The 14,474-nt window shown below is 57.3% G+C and overlaps 7 protein-coding genes across 7 annotated transcripts; 4 read left to right on the top strand and 3 right to left on the bottom strand.

Moving 5' to 3' along the window:
• Nucleotides 1-194: 194 nt before the first annotated feature.
• Nucleotides 195-2,595, top strand: THITE_2107076 (uncharacterized protein). The gene has a single exon (XM_003648938.1). The coding sequence runs from the start codon at nt 400-402 to the stop codon at nt 2,479-2,481; it is 2,082 nt and encodes a 693-aa protein (XP_003648986.1). The 5' UTR covers nt 195-399; the 3' UTR covers nt 2,482-2,595.
• A 1,024-nt stretch (nt 2,596-3,619) lies between these two features.
• On the bottom strand, nt 3,620-5,455 carry THITE_2107079 (uncharacterized protein). Its single transcript, XM_003648939.1, has 3 exons — nt 4,994-5,455; nt 4,119-4,836; nt 3,620-4,018 (listed from the first exon to the last, which is right to left on the bottom strand). Exons 1-3 carry the CDS (start codon nt 5,071-5,073, stop codon nt 3,725-3,727), a joined length of 1,092 nt encoding a protein of 363 aa, XP_003648987.1. The 5' UTR covers nt 5,074-5,455; the 3' UTR covers nt 3,620-3,724.
• A 1,010-nt stretch (nt 5,456-6,465) lies between these two features.
• THITE_108026 (uncharacterized protein) lies at nt 6,466-7,921 on the bottom strand. The gene has a single exon (XM_003648940.1). The coding sequence runs from the start codon at nt 7,772-7,774 to the stop codon at nt 7,463-7,465; it is 312 nt and encodes a 103-aa protein (XP_003648988.1). The 5' UTR covers nt 7,775-7,921; the 3' UTR covers nt 6,466-7,462.
• Nucleotides 7,922-8,801: 880 nt separating this feature from the next.
• THITE_2038228 (60S ribosomal protein L43) lies at nt 8,802-9,316 on the top strand (the record flags this gene model as incomplete). Its single annotated transcript, XM_003648941.1, has 4 exons — nt 8,802-8,851; nt 8,927-8,992; nt 9,075-9,173; nt 9,238-9,316. Coding segments are annotated over 4 exons (294 nt in total), but the record flags the coding sequence as incomplete, so codon positions are not given.
• Nucleotides 9,317-10,870: 1,554 nt separating this feature from the next.
• On the bottom strand, nt 10,871-11,414 carry THITE_2107084 (uncharacterized protein). The gene has a single exon (XM_003648942.1). The coding sequence runs from the start codon at nt 11,310-11,312 to the stop codon at nt 11,133-11,135; it is 180 nt and encodes a 59-aa protein (XP_003648990.1). The 5' UTR covers nt 11,313-11,414; the 3' UTR covers nt 10,871-11,132.
• Nucleotides 11,406-12,131, top strand: THITE_2107085 (uncharacterized protein). The gene is made up of 2 exons (XM_003648943.1): nt 11,406-11,624; nt 11,686-12,131. The coding sequence occupies exons 1-2, from the start codon at nt 11,503-11,505 to the stop codon at nt 11,777-11,779; spliced, it is 216 nt and encodes a 71-aa protein (XP_003648991.1). The 5' UTR covers nt 11,406-11,502; the 3' UTR covers nt 11,780-12,131.
• Nucleotides 12,132-13,576, top strand: THITE_2107087 (uncharacterized protein). Its single transcript, XM_003648944.1, has 3 exons — nt 12,132-12,896; nt 13,078-13,213; nt 13,289-13,576. Exons 1-3 carry the CDS (start codon nt 12,399-12,401, stop codon nt 13,489-13,491), a joined length of 837 nt encoding a protein of 278 aa, XP_003648992.1. The 5' UTR covers nt 12,132-12,398; the 3' UTR covers nt 13,492-13,576.
• Nucleotides 13,577-14,474: the final 898 nt, after the last annotated feature.

Consider the following 14,474-nt stretch of genomic DNA (forward strand, 5'->3'; position numbering starts at 1 on the left):
CTGAACGCGACGAAGTAAGCGAGGTCTGTCGTCCGAACTCTCCAAGACTGGCGCGGATTAGGGGAGCCTTCGTCCCACACGGTGGGCAAGCTTCCAGTTGCTTCTTCGAGCTTGACACGGGCCGTACCACTCCCGGCGGCGCAATTGGTTGGGGGTTAGCTCGTGCCGCTGGAACGCCAACTGCCGAGAGCGACGAGCTGGACACCTGCCCCGTTGCGGGCTGCCGAGGCCGGAGCGATCACGATAGTTAGCGGTGGCCTTCTTGACATCGACGATGGGCGCTCTGCAGCCCCAGGCCGTGGCCGCCAGCCCTGTCTCGGGCGATGCTGCGCTGAAGCCAAAGCGCGTCCGGACGAGCAAGCCGAAGGTTAAGACTGGGTGTAACAACTGCAAGTAAGCATGATCCCTTGGCGTTTTCCGCGCGGAACGGCCCCCTGCACCTGGGCGGCGCTGACGTTCGCGGCTCGCAGGCAGCGGAGGATCAAATGCGACGAGAAACGACCTGCGTGTGCCAACTGTGTCCGATCCAAGAGAATCTGCTCCGGCTACCCGCCGCCGCCCCGGAGCGCGCGTCCCTTCGAGGAGATCAAGATCGCCCCGAAGCCGCTCGTGGCCGCGGCACCGAGCGCAACGCCACTGAACCGCGAGCCGGTCCAGCTGCCTCCTAGGCGAATCGTGAGGTACCACCAGCGACGGACCACCCCGCCGTTGACGCCCACCACTCCCGTTGCCGTGACCATGCTCTACCGTCCGTCGATGAACCTACCGTTCAGTGACCAGGAAGGCCAGTACTTCCACTTGTTCCGTGAGCACACCGCCAACGAGCTATCGGGCTTTTTCGACTCGGCCTTCTGGACCCGGAGTGTTCTGCAGGAGTGCCATTCCGCGCCGGCCATCCGTCACGCCGTTGTGGCGCTGGGCGCCTTATACAAGACGTTGGAGAAGTCGAACGAGTCACCTCCCGCGTCGCCATACCCGGACAGGGACCCCCGGGACAGCGCGGTGCGGCACTGGGAAATGGCTTTCAGGCAGTATTCCCACGCCTGCAACGCATTGGTGAAGGGGGAGTCGGCCGCGACAACCTCGAATAGGACGAGGTTGATGGCCAGCGTGCTGCTGGCTTGCTTTGACTCCTTTGTCGGCGACCACAGACAAGCCATCGTTCAGATCCAGACGGGCTTGGGGCTGCTGGAGCAGCTGCGTGCCGAGAGAAGGCGGGCCTTCCTCGCTTCGTCTGAAGAGCCGGTCGAGGAGGAGCTCACCCAAATGTTCACCCGCCTCGCCATACAGGCGAAATCTTACGACATGGCCTTCCACTTCCCCCAGCCGTGGGTCGTGCGCCTAACCTCGAGCCAGGCGCAAGATCCCGCTTCTCCCGCGTCCGATGCCTCGTCGCCGATCGGCATCAGTCAGGACCCCATCCCGGACCGGTTTGCATCCGTCATGGAGGCTCGCCTGTCATGGGACAGGCTCTGCGAGCGCTTCCTCCGCTTCACCGAGATTATGTTTGCCCAGGCTCAAAACGGCGTCATGGGCGTGCTGCCCACATCGTTACAGCATTACGGCGTCTCGTTCAAAACGGACATAGAGGCCTGGTCCCAAGCATTCGACCCTATCCTCGCATCCCGGACCGCACCGGGCGTAAGCAGCCAGGAAAAGGCCGCGATCGCCGTACTCAAGATGTTCCAAATCATGGGCAAGATCCTGTTCCTCATGACCTTCAGCGACAGCGAAATGCACTTTGACAACTTCGTCCCCTACTTCAAGAACATCGTTGACCTCGCCATCGAGGTGGTCGGCGACGAGGAGAGGAGAGCGGCGGCAAGGCGGTGTCCGGACCCGGCCTTCTGCCGCCACCGGCACCGCTACCAGCCCGACATCTTCGGCGGCCATGAGTACGCCGCCCGCCACATCAAGCCGAGCTTCAGCGCCGACCTGGGCATCGTCCCGCCTCTGTATGTCGTCGCCACTAAGTGTCGTGAGCCGCACATTCGCAGGCAGGCTATCCAACTGCTGCGGAGCAGCGCCCGCAGAGAAGCGATGTGGGACAGTGAGCTGACGGCCCGGATCGGCATGTGGATTGCCGAAGTCGAGGAGGAAGGCATCGACTTCTTCGACGGCACCGGCTACGGCAACACGATCCCCACGCCTGGCTCCAGCCCCGTTCAGACCTCGCTGTCCCGCCCGTCGACGAGCAACGGCAGTCCCCTGGCGCAGTCCCGCTCCGAGCTCGGAAGCGCACAGTGGGACGCCGCTTCCGTCACTTCCAGCTCTGCCGGAGGCAGCGCGTACCCTCCCGGCCGATCCCCGCACCGGCCGCAGCGGCCGAACCCGGTCCCCATCCCCGAAGAGAAGCGGGTCATGGTCCGGGCCGTCGAGTTCGACCTGCGTGAGCGCTCAGCCGTCATAAAGCTGGGGTCGAGGAACCTGAGGACGGGTACCCCGGATCTGAAGACGCGGCTCAGCAAGATCAGGTGGTGAACGATGCTGTCTCCAAGTCGTTTCTCATTCTGAACTTACTCGCCCGGGCGGCGTTTTACTCCCCTTCTTATTCCTAACATTCCTGATATCACCCGGTACATGGTATTGGTGAATATCATTGATTGCCCTGGCATTGGCGTCTACATTGCGGAGGAGCTACGCTCACTCAACCCGTTGACTTGACAAAAGGCAACCGCAGTATTTCTGGGTATCTTGTCACCCGCGACATTACCGCCCTTCCCAACCGACATAAAAAAACAGGACGAGCTTGGATCTCGGATGGCCTGTCTTCGATTCTGGACTTCTGTCTTTTTGGCTTTCTAATTTTACGCGTATTATTTTGTAGTACATATGCGCGCGCGAGAGAGAGAGAGGGAGGGAGGGAAGGGAGACTGCCGATGTTGAGCGAGTTGAGCCCATCTAAGGAACGATCTGGTTATCTGAACATGATGGAAGGCGCAAGGGGCGAGGTGCATGCTTGCCCTGAACGGGAGAACAACTCTGTTGGAAGCATTCCGTTTGGAATGCTAGTGTATAATGAAAAGAAAGAAAACAAGAGCAATCTCTCTGACGTTACATGGCCAACCTACATCAGGTACCCAACGATACACGGGAGCAACAAGCTGAAGCTGGAGTAATTAACCCCCTCTATTAATTACTCTATAATCAACTTGCAGAGCCTACTAGTTGGTTATTATCAGAGAGAATCACGATCAAAAGCGCAAACGGTTTGTAAATGGTTTCGTCTCGTCTTCTTTGTCTTCGTCTCGCTGTGATCGTCAATCTCGTGACAGCAACCATGGGCCTCAATAGGCTCCAGACCCCGGAGGCAGCCCTCAAAGCCATGGCTGGGATTGCTTGGGAAAAAGAAATAAAAATGAAACAGTCAATCCAACTCGATTTTCCTTCCCCTTCTCCCGCCCTCGAGTCTCAGCCTCCTGATGCACCATCCCGTATCGCCCCTTCTTCCTCACCGTCCTCCCTCCTCGCCGGCAGCCCAGCCTCAAGGAAAGAAATAGATAGGCGCCAATAAAAACGCAACTCCTAAAACGCCGCCGTCATGAGGAGGTGCTGTTTGTACTTTGATGTTCTGTGATATGCACTCCGAGTCCCAGGAAAGAAAAGCAGACCGCCGCCACCCATCCACCCAAAGTCACCCCGCACCATATCCTTCCAGCCCACCCCACCATTGAAAAAAATCGCTTCCAATCACCGCAATAGATACGGGGCGGTGTGAGAAAATCTACAAGATGTCCCTCAACCGCTGCTTCTGCGTCGGGGTGAGCGTGATGGGGAAGCGGACGTTGTACTTGACGATGAAGTTGCCGCGCTGGCCGGGCTTCTTGGAGATGGGCATGCCCAGGCCCGGGTACGAGTCCTGGCTGCCGGGCTGGGTGGGGTTGGACTTCTCGATGTTGAGGTTCCTGCCGTCGATGGTCGTGACGGTGCGCTGCCACCCCGTGAGGGCCTCCTTCAGGTCCAAGTCGACCGTGTGGATGATGTCGTCGCCGTCGCGGACGAAGAGCGGGTGTGGTTTCTGTGTGCGAAGTGTTTTTTTAGTATCCAATCTATTCATGAGTCGGTCGGTGGGGGGAAGGGGAATGAGCGGAGGGACAGGAGGGGAAAAAGTGGCTTACCTCCTCGACGATAAACACCAGGTCCTGTTGTCCACCCTCTTCTTGATCGCCGACGCCCTTGAAGCGGATCTTGCTGCCTTTCTTCAGACCCGGCTTGATGGGCACCTCCAGCACCGTGTCTGTCGTGGTGCGCTTGCCCGTCGCGTCGAACATCTTGCGCTTGATCTTCATCCTCTTGGTGACGCCCTGGAACAGGTCCTCGAGCGACAGCGGCAGCGGCCGCTCCACGGTGGTCACCTCGGGCGTCGGCGCCCGGGCGCTGCGCGCGCTCTCGCCGAAGGAGCCCCGCCCGCGGCTCCGCCCGCCGGTGGACGAGGTCGACGACCGCGCCCCGCCGCCGAACAAGTCGTCGAACATGCCGCCGCCCAGCCCGCTGTCGCGGAAGGTGTTGCGGAAGAGCTCGTCGGGATCGGTGAAGTGGAAGTTAAACGTGCTGAAGCGCGGGCCTGCACCCGCACCTGGACCGCCGGCGTTGGCGAAGAACGAGGCGAAGCCTTCGGGCATGCCGCCCGCACCGCCGGCGAAGGGGTTCGGGCCGCCAGCGCCGTCGGGTTGGGGGACGCCGCCGCGCAGAATGAACTCGAGGCCGAACTGATCATAGATCTTGCGCTTTTCCGGGTCGGAGAGGATCTCGTATGCTTGCGAGCACTCCTTGAACTTCTCGGCGGCCTGCGGGTTGTCCTTGTTCTTGTCGGGGTGGTATTTTAGAGCCGCTTTCCTGGTGAGGGGTTAGCAACAGGGTCACGCGGCGCAAGGGTGATGATGAAAGCAGATGGAACCAAATCAGATTATGTCGAGCTAGATGCGTGCGAAGAAACACGCATGATAGGTGCCGAAGCGCAGCACACAGGAGAGGAAATGGGCGGCGAACGTACCTGTATGCCTTCTTGATGTCGTCCTGTGAGGCCGAGGGGCTAATGCCCAGTAGGTCGTAGAGCTTCGTCTCCTTGACCATCTTGGATGGTTTGCCGTAAGTTCGTCGACGAGGCTGTCGTTGGCGGAATCGATGAGATGACGCTGTTGTTGTTGCTGTTGCTGCTGCGTCTGATCTACTTGTTCGTTGTTGTTGCTATTGCTGTGGTCGGTGTCTAGCAAGCAGAAGCAGGGTAGCTCTTGTGCGGAGTGAGTTGGCCTGCGCTACCCCGATGGGGTCGGGTTGCAGGAAGATATGCCGGTCGGTTGTGTCGACGTCGAATTGGAAAGGGCAGCGTGTGGATAGCAGATTCTAGTCGCTGCAGGTCGCTCGTTGCAGCTTAGAATGCCAATGAAGTGGGCGAATGGTGGCTGTGGCTCCCGCGGCAGGAATTGGTGGCGACATGAAAGCTCCAGAGAGCTCTGGATGCTTCGCAGGGGCAGGTACGGCACAAGGAAAGGGTATTGGAGTTTGGATCACGTAAAACTCTTGGATTAAGGGCTGCAAATGCTCGCGAAGGCCAGAGCACAGTCCAAGCAAGACGAGGCTCTCGCCAACTGGAGGCTTTTGATGGGAGCACGAAGACGAGGCTTTGCAATTGCCTTGGCAGCGGTCGTGTTGCCCGGTCGGCGTGCGGGTGTGTAATGGTTTGTACACTAGAAGATTCGACGACGAGCCTATCGGCTTCCAAGGATCTGGAGACAGTGACGCAGCCGCGGCATGCGTCTATTGTGTAAAGCCACACTCGACAAGAAGGCAGGAGGCTCAGGGCTTGCAGGATTTAAACGAGTCCCGAACAAGGGGGGTCAAATTGATGCATACACGAGACATTTGCGATTTCGATCCCTAGTGTAAGTCACACCACTCCTCGCAACAATGATCGGAAGGCAAGCCTCATCGCCTGGGTTGTCCCAGGCTTTTGCCCCGCGCAGCTGCGCCCCACAATACTGTGTAAGTTATGAGTAGGGCGGTGAGGCGCACTGCGGGATTATGTAATGAATGTAACTAATGTTTGCCACGAAACTGATGATGAGATGCCGAGCTTTTTGAGTGGAGACGAGTTTTCAGGAATCCGCACAAAAGAGCCCCACTGCGCTGTGTTTGGAGGTTCTCTTTCGCCCTTGGGTAGCAACTCAACTTTGGTTCGTCCAAACTTTAGAAGTTCATTTTATTTTACAAGCTATGATAGCTCGTGCAGTAAGCTCGGCGATCGGAAAGCGAAACACTTGCTGCAACCGGCAGTCTAATTTGATCAAATGATAAAGGAGCCCTCTTGCCAGGCAAGCCGTACAGCGGGCAGCTTCGCGGCCATGGCGAAGGCCTCGAGAGTGCCGTTGCAGGAGAATACTACATCTGCATCAGCGCGCCGCGGGTTGGTGGTGCTTGGGCTACCGCCCCCCACGCTGTACCCGAGAGGAGGTGCCCGTCGACGTGCGCGGGCTGTGGACGGCGGCAGCGCCAAGATGCGCCGAATAAGACACGGTGCGGTACTCAAGTTCGCGATGCTGAGAGCGTTGTCAAGCGTAATGGTGCCCAGCTCGCTGTTTGAGTACGTATATTTCCACTCGCCGTTGCCGGCTCCATCGAACCGCAAGCCGGTGACCATCCTGGCAGCACTGTTTTCGCCTGCCGTAACGGGTTGCCGACTTGATTACGCCCGCCGCCATGTTTGATGACGATCTGGCCCGAAAACGCGGTGCTAGAAATGGGCAAGCCGCAGTGGATGATGCCCGAGATACTTGTTGGCCTCCTGCCACTGGAGCTGTTGTTGGAGAGCCGGGTATGTGATCTTCCACGGATAGTTAAAGTTGTACTTGGTCGCCGGCGGCGGCGTGCAACAGTTGGGTGATGAAGATCGTGGTGATGCAGCAATTGCTAAGCAAGCACTTGGTCCAGTTCTCTTACATGTTGCTACTCGAATCATCACCTTCGCCTTCACTGGCGGCTCCGGCAACCTCTTTGGGCGACACCACCTCGTTGAGCCTGCTCAATATCATTCGCTTTCAACCAGACCCAAGTTTGCCTTCGCATGCATGAAAGGCGGCCGGGCCCGCCCTCACTCGAGACGAGGAGGCGTTTCCCTGTCCACGCTCATCACCATTCTCGCGGGGCAGCCGGGTCGGTGAGCGACGGTGTTCCACGGGTTCCAGCTTGGCGGCTGAAGCCCTCTTCGCGGATACGCAGCCTCCCCTTCCTGTTCGAAGAAAGCCCAGCGAACACAGGCTCCAACGAGAAGCTTCAAATGGCCCCACTTGTTCTGTCCTGTGGGCAGCAGCAACGGGAGCTCGTCACGTGGGCTCATAGATGCAGAGCGTCGGATTCCGTTCATCGGGTAGGATGAAGGGTCCCAGCTTGCCGTCCACGACAGCGACATCCATCGGGGTCATGGTCGCCTAGACTCCATGGCCCGAACCATGATCAGCGGTACTTGTTACCATACCACCATGGATTCGACGTTGACCAGCGCGATGCCGCCGATAACGTGAGCCACGCAGCCCGGGCTTGCGATACCAGAGCACAGCATGATTGGGGGGAACCCGTGGCGCTGAGATCGGCCCAGGAACTTGCAGTCCTGGTGGTCGATATAATGCCTGTGGTTTTTGATCGTTAGTTTTGGGGCAGTGAAGGCGGAGGTACGGCCGACTTGGAAGTTGGAACTCAAATCCCTGAGAAGCGCAACGCGAGACTCCCAGTTCAGCGTTAGGGCGTTCCGGGGAGATAGGTCGGAAACAACCGCGCCCATGTGGTCCGATTGCGGCAGACGGACTCCGGCTGCAACGTATCAGGCTGCGTCCTCACAAGGGTGGTGGTCGAGTCCGAGGCGGTATTGGGCAAGTGTTACCCAGTTGTATGCCCTGTTGTAGTCAACCCCGCCATTGATGTACTCGGCAGCTTCAGCCTTGGAGGTTGTGGCATAGGCAAGACGGCGGCACTTTTCCATCAAACAGGATGATGTGGGCCTACGGTAGCCTGCCCCTGAGGTGCTATTCTTCGTGCCGCCGATGCCGGTTGTGGCGGAGACCCGGAGAAGTGGAGACAGCGCCGGCGGCGCATCTCGGGTCTTGGCGCGGCCCGAAAGATCCGCTTCCGGCCTACGCCGCATGATCGGCCGGCCGGCCGATGGTTTCCGCCAGGACGCGATTCCATCTAATAACCTCAAGAATTGCTAGGTTTACATGAATGGAATGCATGTTGCAGATGCGCTTTTGGCAGCTTACTTACCAGGTACGTGTGCATCACGTCGCTGGCCTTGTGGTAGTGCCTGGTCATCCTAGGGTTCCTCCTTCACTTTGTAAGGCCAGAAGCGCGGCAAGATGAGGAAGAAAACATCCCATTTGGCATTCTTATGCCTGTTACCTAGTTTTCCGCATTTGGCTACTGAATTTCCAAGCTTCTCGGGCCGTGTGAGCGATCCCTAACCCAGGTTTCTGGGGATCCCCCAGGCACCCTCGGTCACGCCTGCCATTATTTACCTGACTCCTCGAACTACTTTTGTTCTCAAACTGGAAGGAGCATGTGGTAAAACGAAGTGGTCTGCCCCGAACAGTAAACTCCCCTCTGCGCTTCCTTCTTCTGCCTAACTTTAGGGCACACACTAGGGCATCGGTGTATCAACCTGCAAACTTTGATAAATCCATCACACTCCTCCCGTCTCTTTGGCTTGTTCTCGCCGCCAGCACCTGCCAACCGCATTAAATATCCTACTACGCCACCAATATGGCAAAACACACAAGCAGCAAGATTCTCCTTTCCATGCCATTCGAGGTCGGCTGACTGACAATGCCGCAGAAGTCGGTATTTCGGGCAAGTACGGTGTGAGGTTAGTCCAACTCGCGCAAGGCTTTCGGTCCACGTTGCTCCCTCGCAATTCCTGACATGGACCGACCGACGTCAGGTACGGCGCTTCCATCCGTAAGCAACTCAAGCGCCTGGAGATACGGCAACACGCTCGTTACACCTGGTGCGTGGTCCCGACATCCATTCGTCCCTACTGCAACAGACCAACGCCCAGAGACCAAGCATTCTCTAACTTTCCTGTCCAGCGCGTTCTGCGGTAAATTCTCCGTTAAGCGCGTGTCTGCAGGCATCTGGGAGTGCCATCGCTGCAAGAAGACCATGACCGGAGGAGCCTACCAACTCTCGTGAGTCCACCGTGGTTCTGTCTCCAGGGATCATGGACGGATTTTAACCCTCCTTTGGCTTCAGAACTCTCGCTGGTGCGAGCGCCCGATCCACTCTTCGCCGCCTGCGCGAGATCCATGAGGGCTGCATGCAACCCTGCTAAGAGATGGATACGGGAATACATACCACACGGGGAGATAGAAGGCACGTCCAGGTTGGTGGTTTCCGGAGGCTCTTGGGACATTGTTGAGGCTCACATTGGCTTCTGCTGTGTTGCCACGTTGGCGCGGAATTGATTGGTCGATTACACAGGACCCCCTAAGCCAAGGTAAAGGGGATATTCATGGGACTTACCAGCCTATGGTCTTCCCCGCTTGCAAGCCGTGCGTTCCAAGCAACCCCAACTCTCGGGCCGCCTCAGATGTCTCCGGGAAATCAGATCACGAAGTCCGGGCACATAGCAGTGCAGTGTTCCTCCTGGCATCACTAGCCTCGTCCCTCTGAAAAGTTCCCGGTGTGACACAAGCTTGATAGGACACGGTGCGGGAGCTGCTGGTCCAGAAGTGTTGGGACTCGTTAGCCAGTCCTCATTCCTGTGAAAGACTGGCATGTCACGAGTTGGCTGGCCTCTCGTACTCTGTATATGCCCCCAGAACATCAATGAAGGAAGGGCCGAAGATGCATGCCTACCTTGGCCGCTGCCTAGGTTCCTCGCACGCATCATCTCCGGAGTACGACTCGTGGCCGTCTTTTGTACGGATGAAGTGCCCACGAACGCGGCATGCGGAGGTATTGCATGTACCACACTCACCTCGCACCAATTGCTTTCTCATGGCCCGTGGCCACGTTGCCGTTTGTTGAACATAACGACGTAAATCGGACAATAACATGTCGAGACTTAGTCACACCAGATCACCAGGAAAATGGATCGGTCATGGAAAAACCGGAACTATCGTCGGCTCGGCTCGTTGGGGCTGCCATACGCGAACCGGACCGAGGCACACGTCACCGAGATACACCGAGATCACAGAGCTTCTATCGCGGTTCACAGGCGAGAATGCCCAGCGGCGAATGTTTGAATGGAAATTGGGGGGAGAACTTGTGTGGCTGAGTGTGAACATGACGGCTGCTCGTGGTCCACTGGCACTGATCACTGTTGCTGTTGTCAGCAAGCTGGTATCGCACACCACCTAGGCACCGAGGCAACAAACCTGGCGGTTATATCGTGCTCATTTTTGACAAAGGTATGCCCATAGGTACCTAAGCATATTCAAGTAACGAGAACACAAGCCACAATGACATTGATACTGTACTTTGGGAAGTATGGATGCTCCGTACTGAAGTGTTTCTGGGTCTGGGGCCAGGCTGTGGCGGGGCACAGGGGCCGGTCGCGAAGCCAATGACCTCACTGGGCCAACTGCAGGGGCGGCTGTTACTCGAGAACGCGTAAGTCGGCTTCTCGTAGGCCAAACTTCACAATAGCACAGCCATTGAAGTAGTGTGCCTACCACACACACGTTGTGTACACGACAGGGTGCGCCTCGAGGCGAGGAAGCCAGAAGCTACGTCATAGTGGGTCAGTCCCGTAGGGCAACCAATCACGCATCCGATTGACCGCATAAAGCCCCGCTTTGCGTCTGTGACAAGGATGCCAGCGCGATGCGGGAGATATTCCCCGGGCGGTGTTCTTGGCAGTTTCCCAGTTTCTACCTCGAGGACGTCATCGATTCTGGAGTTACTGTGGGCGCAAGCCGAGAAGAGAAGGACAGAGGAGAAGACGGCCTTGCTCAGTCGGCTGAGGAATGTGCGTGGTTATGCCGAGGTTACAGCGAGTGAAAAAAAGGGCACTTGAAGGCCACGAACCAGGCCGGAGTCACAGCGGGGACGCCAATGAGGAGGCAGGATGGAGCTTACTTCAGCATGTATCCGAGCTACCCTGGCCGTAGAGCTGAGTTTACACTACAACGTTTGCGGTTGTCCTATGTGACAAGACCGAGCTCAAGCATCTTTGACGTCACACCGTGCCCCGTGTGGCCTGCAAGGTCCCCGTCTTCGCTGGCCTTCCGTTCAGTCTGGGAGCTCCAACAACCGCAAAGCAGTTTCATCCGATCGCCAGGAGGACGGAGCATCCCATGTATGACGTATCGCTTGACCCCCATGTGATGCCAGATTCCAGACTAGCAAGCAAGCCTGACGAGGGGCGATGATGGTGTGTATAAAGCCTCGCTCCTCCTGCCGCTCAGATCCTTTCTTCCTTCCCATGATCACACCAGCCATCTGAACCAAGCCAAGACCTTCAGCACAGCTCTTCACAACTCACTTTCAAGACAACCACCACAACTACCCATCATGGACACCATCAAGAACGCCGGCAACTACGTCTCCGACAAGCTCCAGAGCACCACCCACGGTGCTTCCAAGGAGGCCAACAAGGACGTCGCCAAGGACGAAAACGCTGGCATCGGCACTCGGTAGGCAACCTCGTTTCTCTTGTTCCGCTTCTTGAACATTGCCTGCTAACTCGAACAATAGCCTCCAGGCTGCCGGTGACGCCATCTCGGACAAGACCAAGGAGAAGAAGCACGACGCTTCGGCCGAGGCCAACAAGCAGGCCACCACCCACTAACCTGGAAGCAATGGCTCTGACAATTCTCTTTCCGCTTGCCGCCCGGCGTGACGACGAGAAACCTTCACATTTCGAGTTGATCATGATGGACTGGCTTTTGGAGAGGCGTCGCTGAGGAGGATGGGTCTCAGGGGTTTGCCTGGTTATCTCTCTGGGATGTTCGGTTTCTGGGAGAGGATGGATCGCATCACATCACAATACCCACTGGCTCCGAAGTAGTTAAACAATACGCATCCGTTGCCCGAGAGATTGTTCCCGACTATTGGTGACGGCGTGTGTGAATGTAGTCGTCTCGAGGCGTTGGCATGGAAGTGCGGTCCAGGAAGCTCTCCACAACGCGAAAATGAACGTGACTAATCCGCACTGCCGTCGCAGCTTCCCCCGACATGCATCAACGCCTCATCCAATCAGCACCCCGCCAAGGCGATGCTGAACAGGGGTTGCGCCGGCCGCCAAAGCAGTCTTGGCGCCAAACGCGTTGATTCCAATGTCCAACCTCATCCCCTCTTCATTTCTTTGAACACAATTCATTCCCAAGGAGTGGTAACCCAACAAACATACCATCCACCTTGCAACCCTCCCCAACCCGCCTTCTGCCCCGCTCAACACACCCCTGAAGATGTCCTCCACAGCACCACCACCACCCCCAACAACAACCCCCTCCCTCTTCGACACCACAACACTCACCTCGCTCGCCTCGACCGTCGCCATCCTGCTCGCCGCCCTGGCGCTCTCCCGCCGCGTGCTGGACCCGCGCGCGACGCCGGCCCGCCTGCGCGCGCTCTTCGTGTGGCACGCCTTCGACGCCCTGATCCACTTCCTCCTCGAGGGCAGCTTCGTGTACCACTGCCTGTTTAGCGCCGCGCCCGTCGGCAGCATCCTCGCTGCTTCTGCTGCTGCCGGTGGAGCTGCTGGTGGTGGTGATGGTGTGACGGGGACGGGCATGGGGACCGGGACGGGCTACTGGCCTGATCCGGTGAATTATCTCGGCGGCGGGTTGAAGGGGGGCGGCGCGGTCGCGGTGGCGCACGGTCCGCAGGCGGGCGGGGAGAATCCGCTGGCGAAGCTGTGGATGGTGTATGCGAGGGCGGATTTTCGGTGGGCTGGGGTTGACTTGGTAGGTTTTTTCTCTCTTTTTTCTTTTCTTTTCTTTTCTTTTCTTTTTCTTTTTCTTTTTTTTTTTTTTCCGCCTGCCATAGGGAAGAGTGCGAAAAAAAGGAAATAAAATAAAATAAAAGGAATAAAAAGGGTTGCTGGTGATGGAGTGACGATGCTGACCTTGGTTGACTTTTGGGCAGACTGTGCTCAGCCTTGAGATCCTCACGGTGCTGTTTGCTGGGCCCATGGCGTGCTTGGTCTGCTACGACATTGCGCGGAAGAGCCCGCGGGCGAATCTGGTGATGATCATTCTGGCGACGGCCGAGCTTTATGGCGGTAGGTTCTGGCGTTGTTTTGCTCTTTCCCCTACTCGTTGATCGGTGCTGGGCAGAGTGGGACTGACACGCGCAGGATACATGACTTTCATGCCGGAGTGGCTGACCGCCAGTGCTAATCTCGACACGAGCAATTTCATGTACAAATGGGTTTTCCTGGTTTTCTTCAACGGGCTGTGGGTTGTAATTCCTCTGTATGCCATCTATGTCGCAGCAGATGACATCTTCGATGCGTTCAGGGTGAGGGCCACGGCTCTGGGCGAGAAGAAGGCGAAATGAGGCGCGGATGACTGTGGTTCATGAGCCCGATCTTCACTTTTACTGGTTGCTCTTACGGGTTTTTTTTTTTTTTTTTTTTTTTTTTTTTTTTTTTTTTTTTTTTTTTTTTTTTTTTTCTCCCGCAGATATTCTGTGTGGGCTCCCGCGCACCAAGGCTACGTACCGAGCTCTTCCAATCACCAGATCTGGTTCAATCTTGTTGATGTATATACCATAGGGTCGTAGTATATCAGCGGCGCCGGCAGCCCAACTCATGCTGGGTGGCCCCGCGGGGTGCGACATCTTCTCAAGCAGGAGCCACCGTGACGGTTTCTAGTCCTACTGTGTAGAGTCCCATGGACCCAGGTTGGCCAGCAACCCCCTCGGCCAACTCGGTTGCAGCACGTATCTGCGACCCTTATTGCGGCGCCGTTGTAGGTGACGAGGCGGGCCCCTCGCCATCTCGGAAGAGCCAGCTTCCAGGTCCCTTGGCCATGTCTCGACGCTCGGTCCCTCCAAACCAACTACTGTCCAGTGTACCGTCTAACCATGTATGTAAGGCCTGCAGTTCATTAGGGCCCGCTCTTGGGAGGCCCCGCAGGTGGGCCTGTCAGCCTCGCCGCCCGGGACCATGGATTTCCGTTCTTCTAATACCGTGCCGCTGTCAAGACGTGGGTCAGCGCGGCTGTAATTCTCCGAGTTCCAGCAGCAATCGGCCGAGCCGTTGCTTCGGATGTTGAACCTGGCGGAGTCCGGTGAGAAGAGCGAGGCAGGCTCCTAGATCACACGGTGCTATGTGGATGAATGTGTGCGAACATTACGTAGGTAGTATTACATGGTCTTGGGCCGCGATCTGATCCTACTGCACAGGATGTTTCTCCCCCACAAAGATTGGCCAGCATGACCAGAGACATGTGCTATTGTGCGTCTACACTATTCCATTCGAGGCGTGTAGCGGAAGGGGGCAGCAGAAGGGCCCAGGCCACCCACATCCCCTGTCTGCG

This window comes from Thermothielavioides terrestris, chromosome 1, assembly GCF_000226115.1.
Source record: "Thermothielavioides terrestris NRRL 8126 chromosome 1, complete sequence".
NCBI classification, from domain to species: domain Eukaryota; kingdom Fungi; phylum Ascomycota; class Sordariomycetes; order Sordariales; family Chaetomiaceae; genus Thermothielavioides; species Thermothielavioides terrestris.

Excerpts from the sequence above, each read along its gene's own strand:
- THITE_2107085 (XM_003648943.1), top strand. The coding sequence starts at position 11,503 with ATGGACACCATCAAGAACGCCGGCAACTACGTCTCCGACAAGCTCCAG. Across the intron at positions 11,625-11,685 it reads AACGCTGGCATCGGCACTCG|CCTCCAGGCTGCCGGTGACG; the intron begins GTAGGCAACCTC and ends CTCGAACAATAG.
- THITE_2107087 (XM_003648944.1), top strand. The coding sequence starts at position 12,399 with ATGTCCTCCACAGCACCACCACCACCCCCAACAACAACCCCCTCCCTC. Across the intron at positions 12,897-13,077 it reads GGTGGGCTGGGGTTGACTTG|ACTGTGCTCAGCCTTGAGAT; the intron begins GTAGGTTTTTTC and ends ACTTTTGGGCAG. Across the intron at positions 13,214-13,288 it reads GACGGCCGAGCTTTATGGCG|GATACATGACTTTCATGCCG; the intron begins GTAGGTTCTGGC and ends TGACACGCGCAG.
- THITE_2107084 (XM_003648942.1), bottom strand. The coding sequence starts at position 11,312 with ATGGGGGTCAAGCGATACGTCATACATGGGATGCTCCGTCCTCCTGGC.
- THITE_2107076 (XM_003648938.1), top strand. The coding sequence starts at position 400 with ATGATCCCTTGGCGTTTTCCGCGCGGAACGGCCCCCTGCACCTGGGCG.
- THITE_2107079 (XM_003648939.1), bottom strand. The coding sequence starts at position 5,073 with ATGGTCAAGGAGACGAAGCTCTACGACCTACTGGGCATTAGCCCCTCG. Across the intron at positions 4,837-4,993 it reads GACATCAAGAAGGCATACAG|GAAAGCGGCTCTAAAATACC; the intron begins GTACGTTCGCCG and ends ACCCCTCACCAG. Across the intron at positions 4,019-4,118 it reads TGGTGTTTATCGTCGAGGAG|AAACCACACCCGCTCTTCGT; the intron begins GTAAGCCACTTT and ends CTTCGCACACAG.
- THITE_108026 (XM_003648940.1), bottom strand. The coding sequence starts at position 7,774 with ATGGGCGCGGTTGTTTCCGACCTATCTCCCCGGAACGCCCTAACGCTG.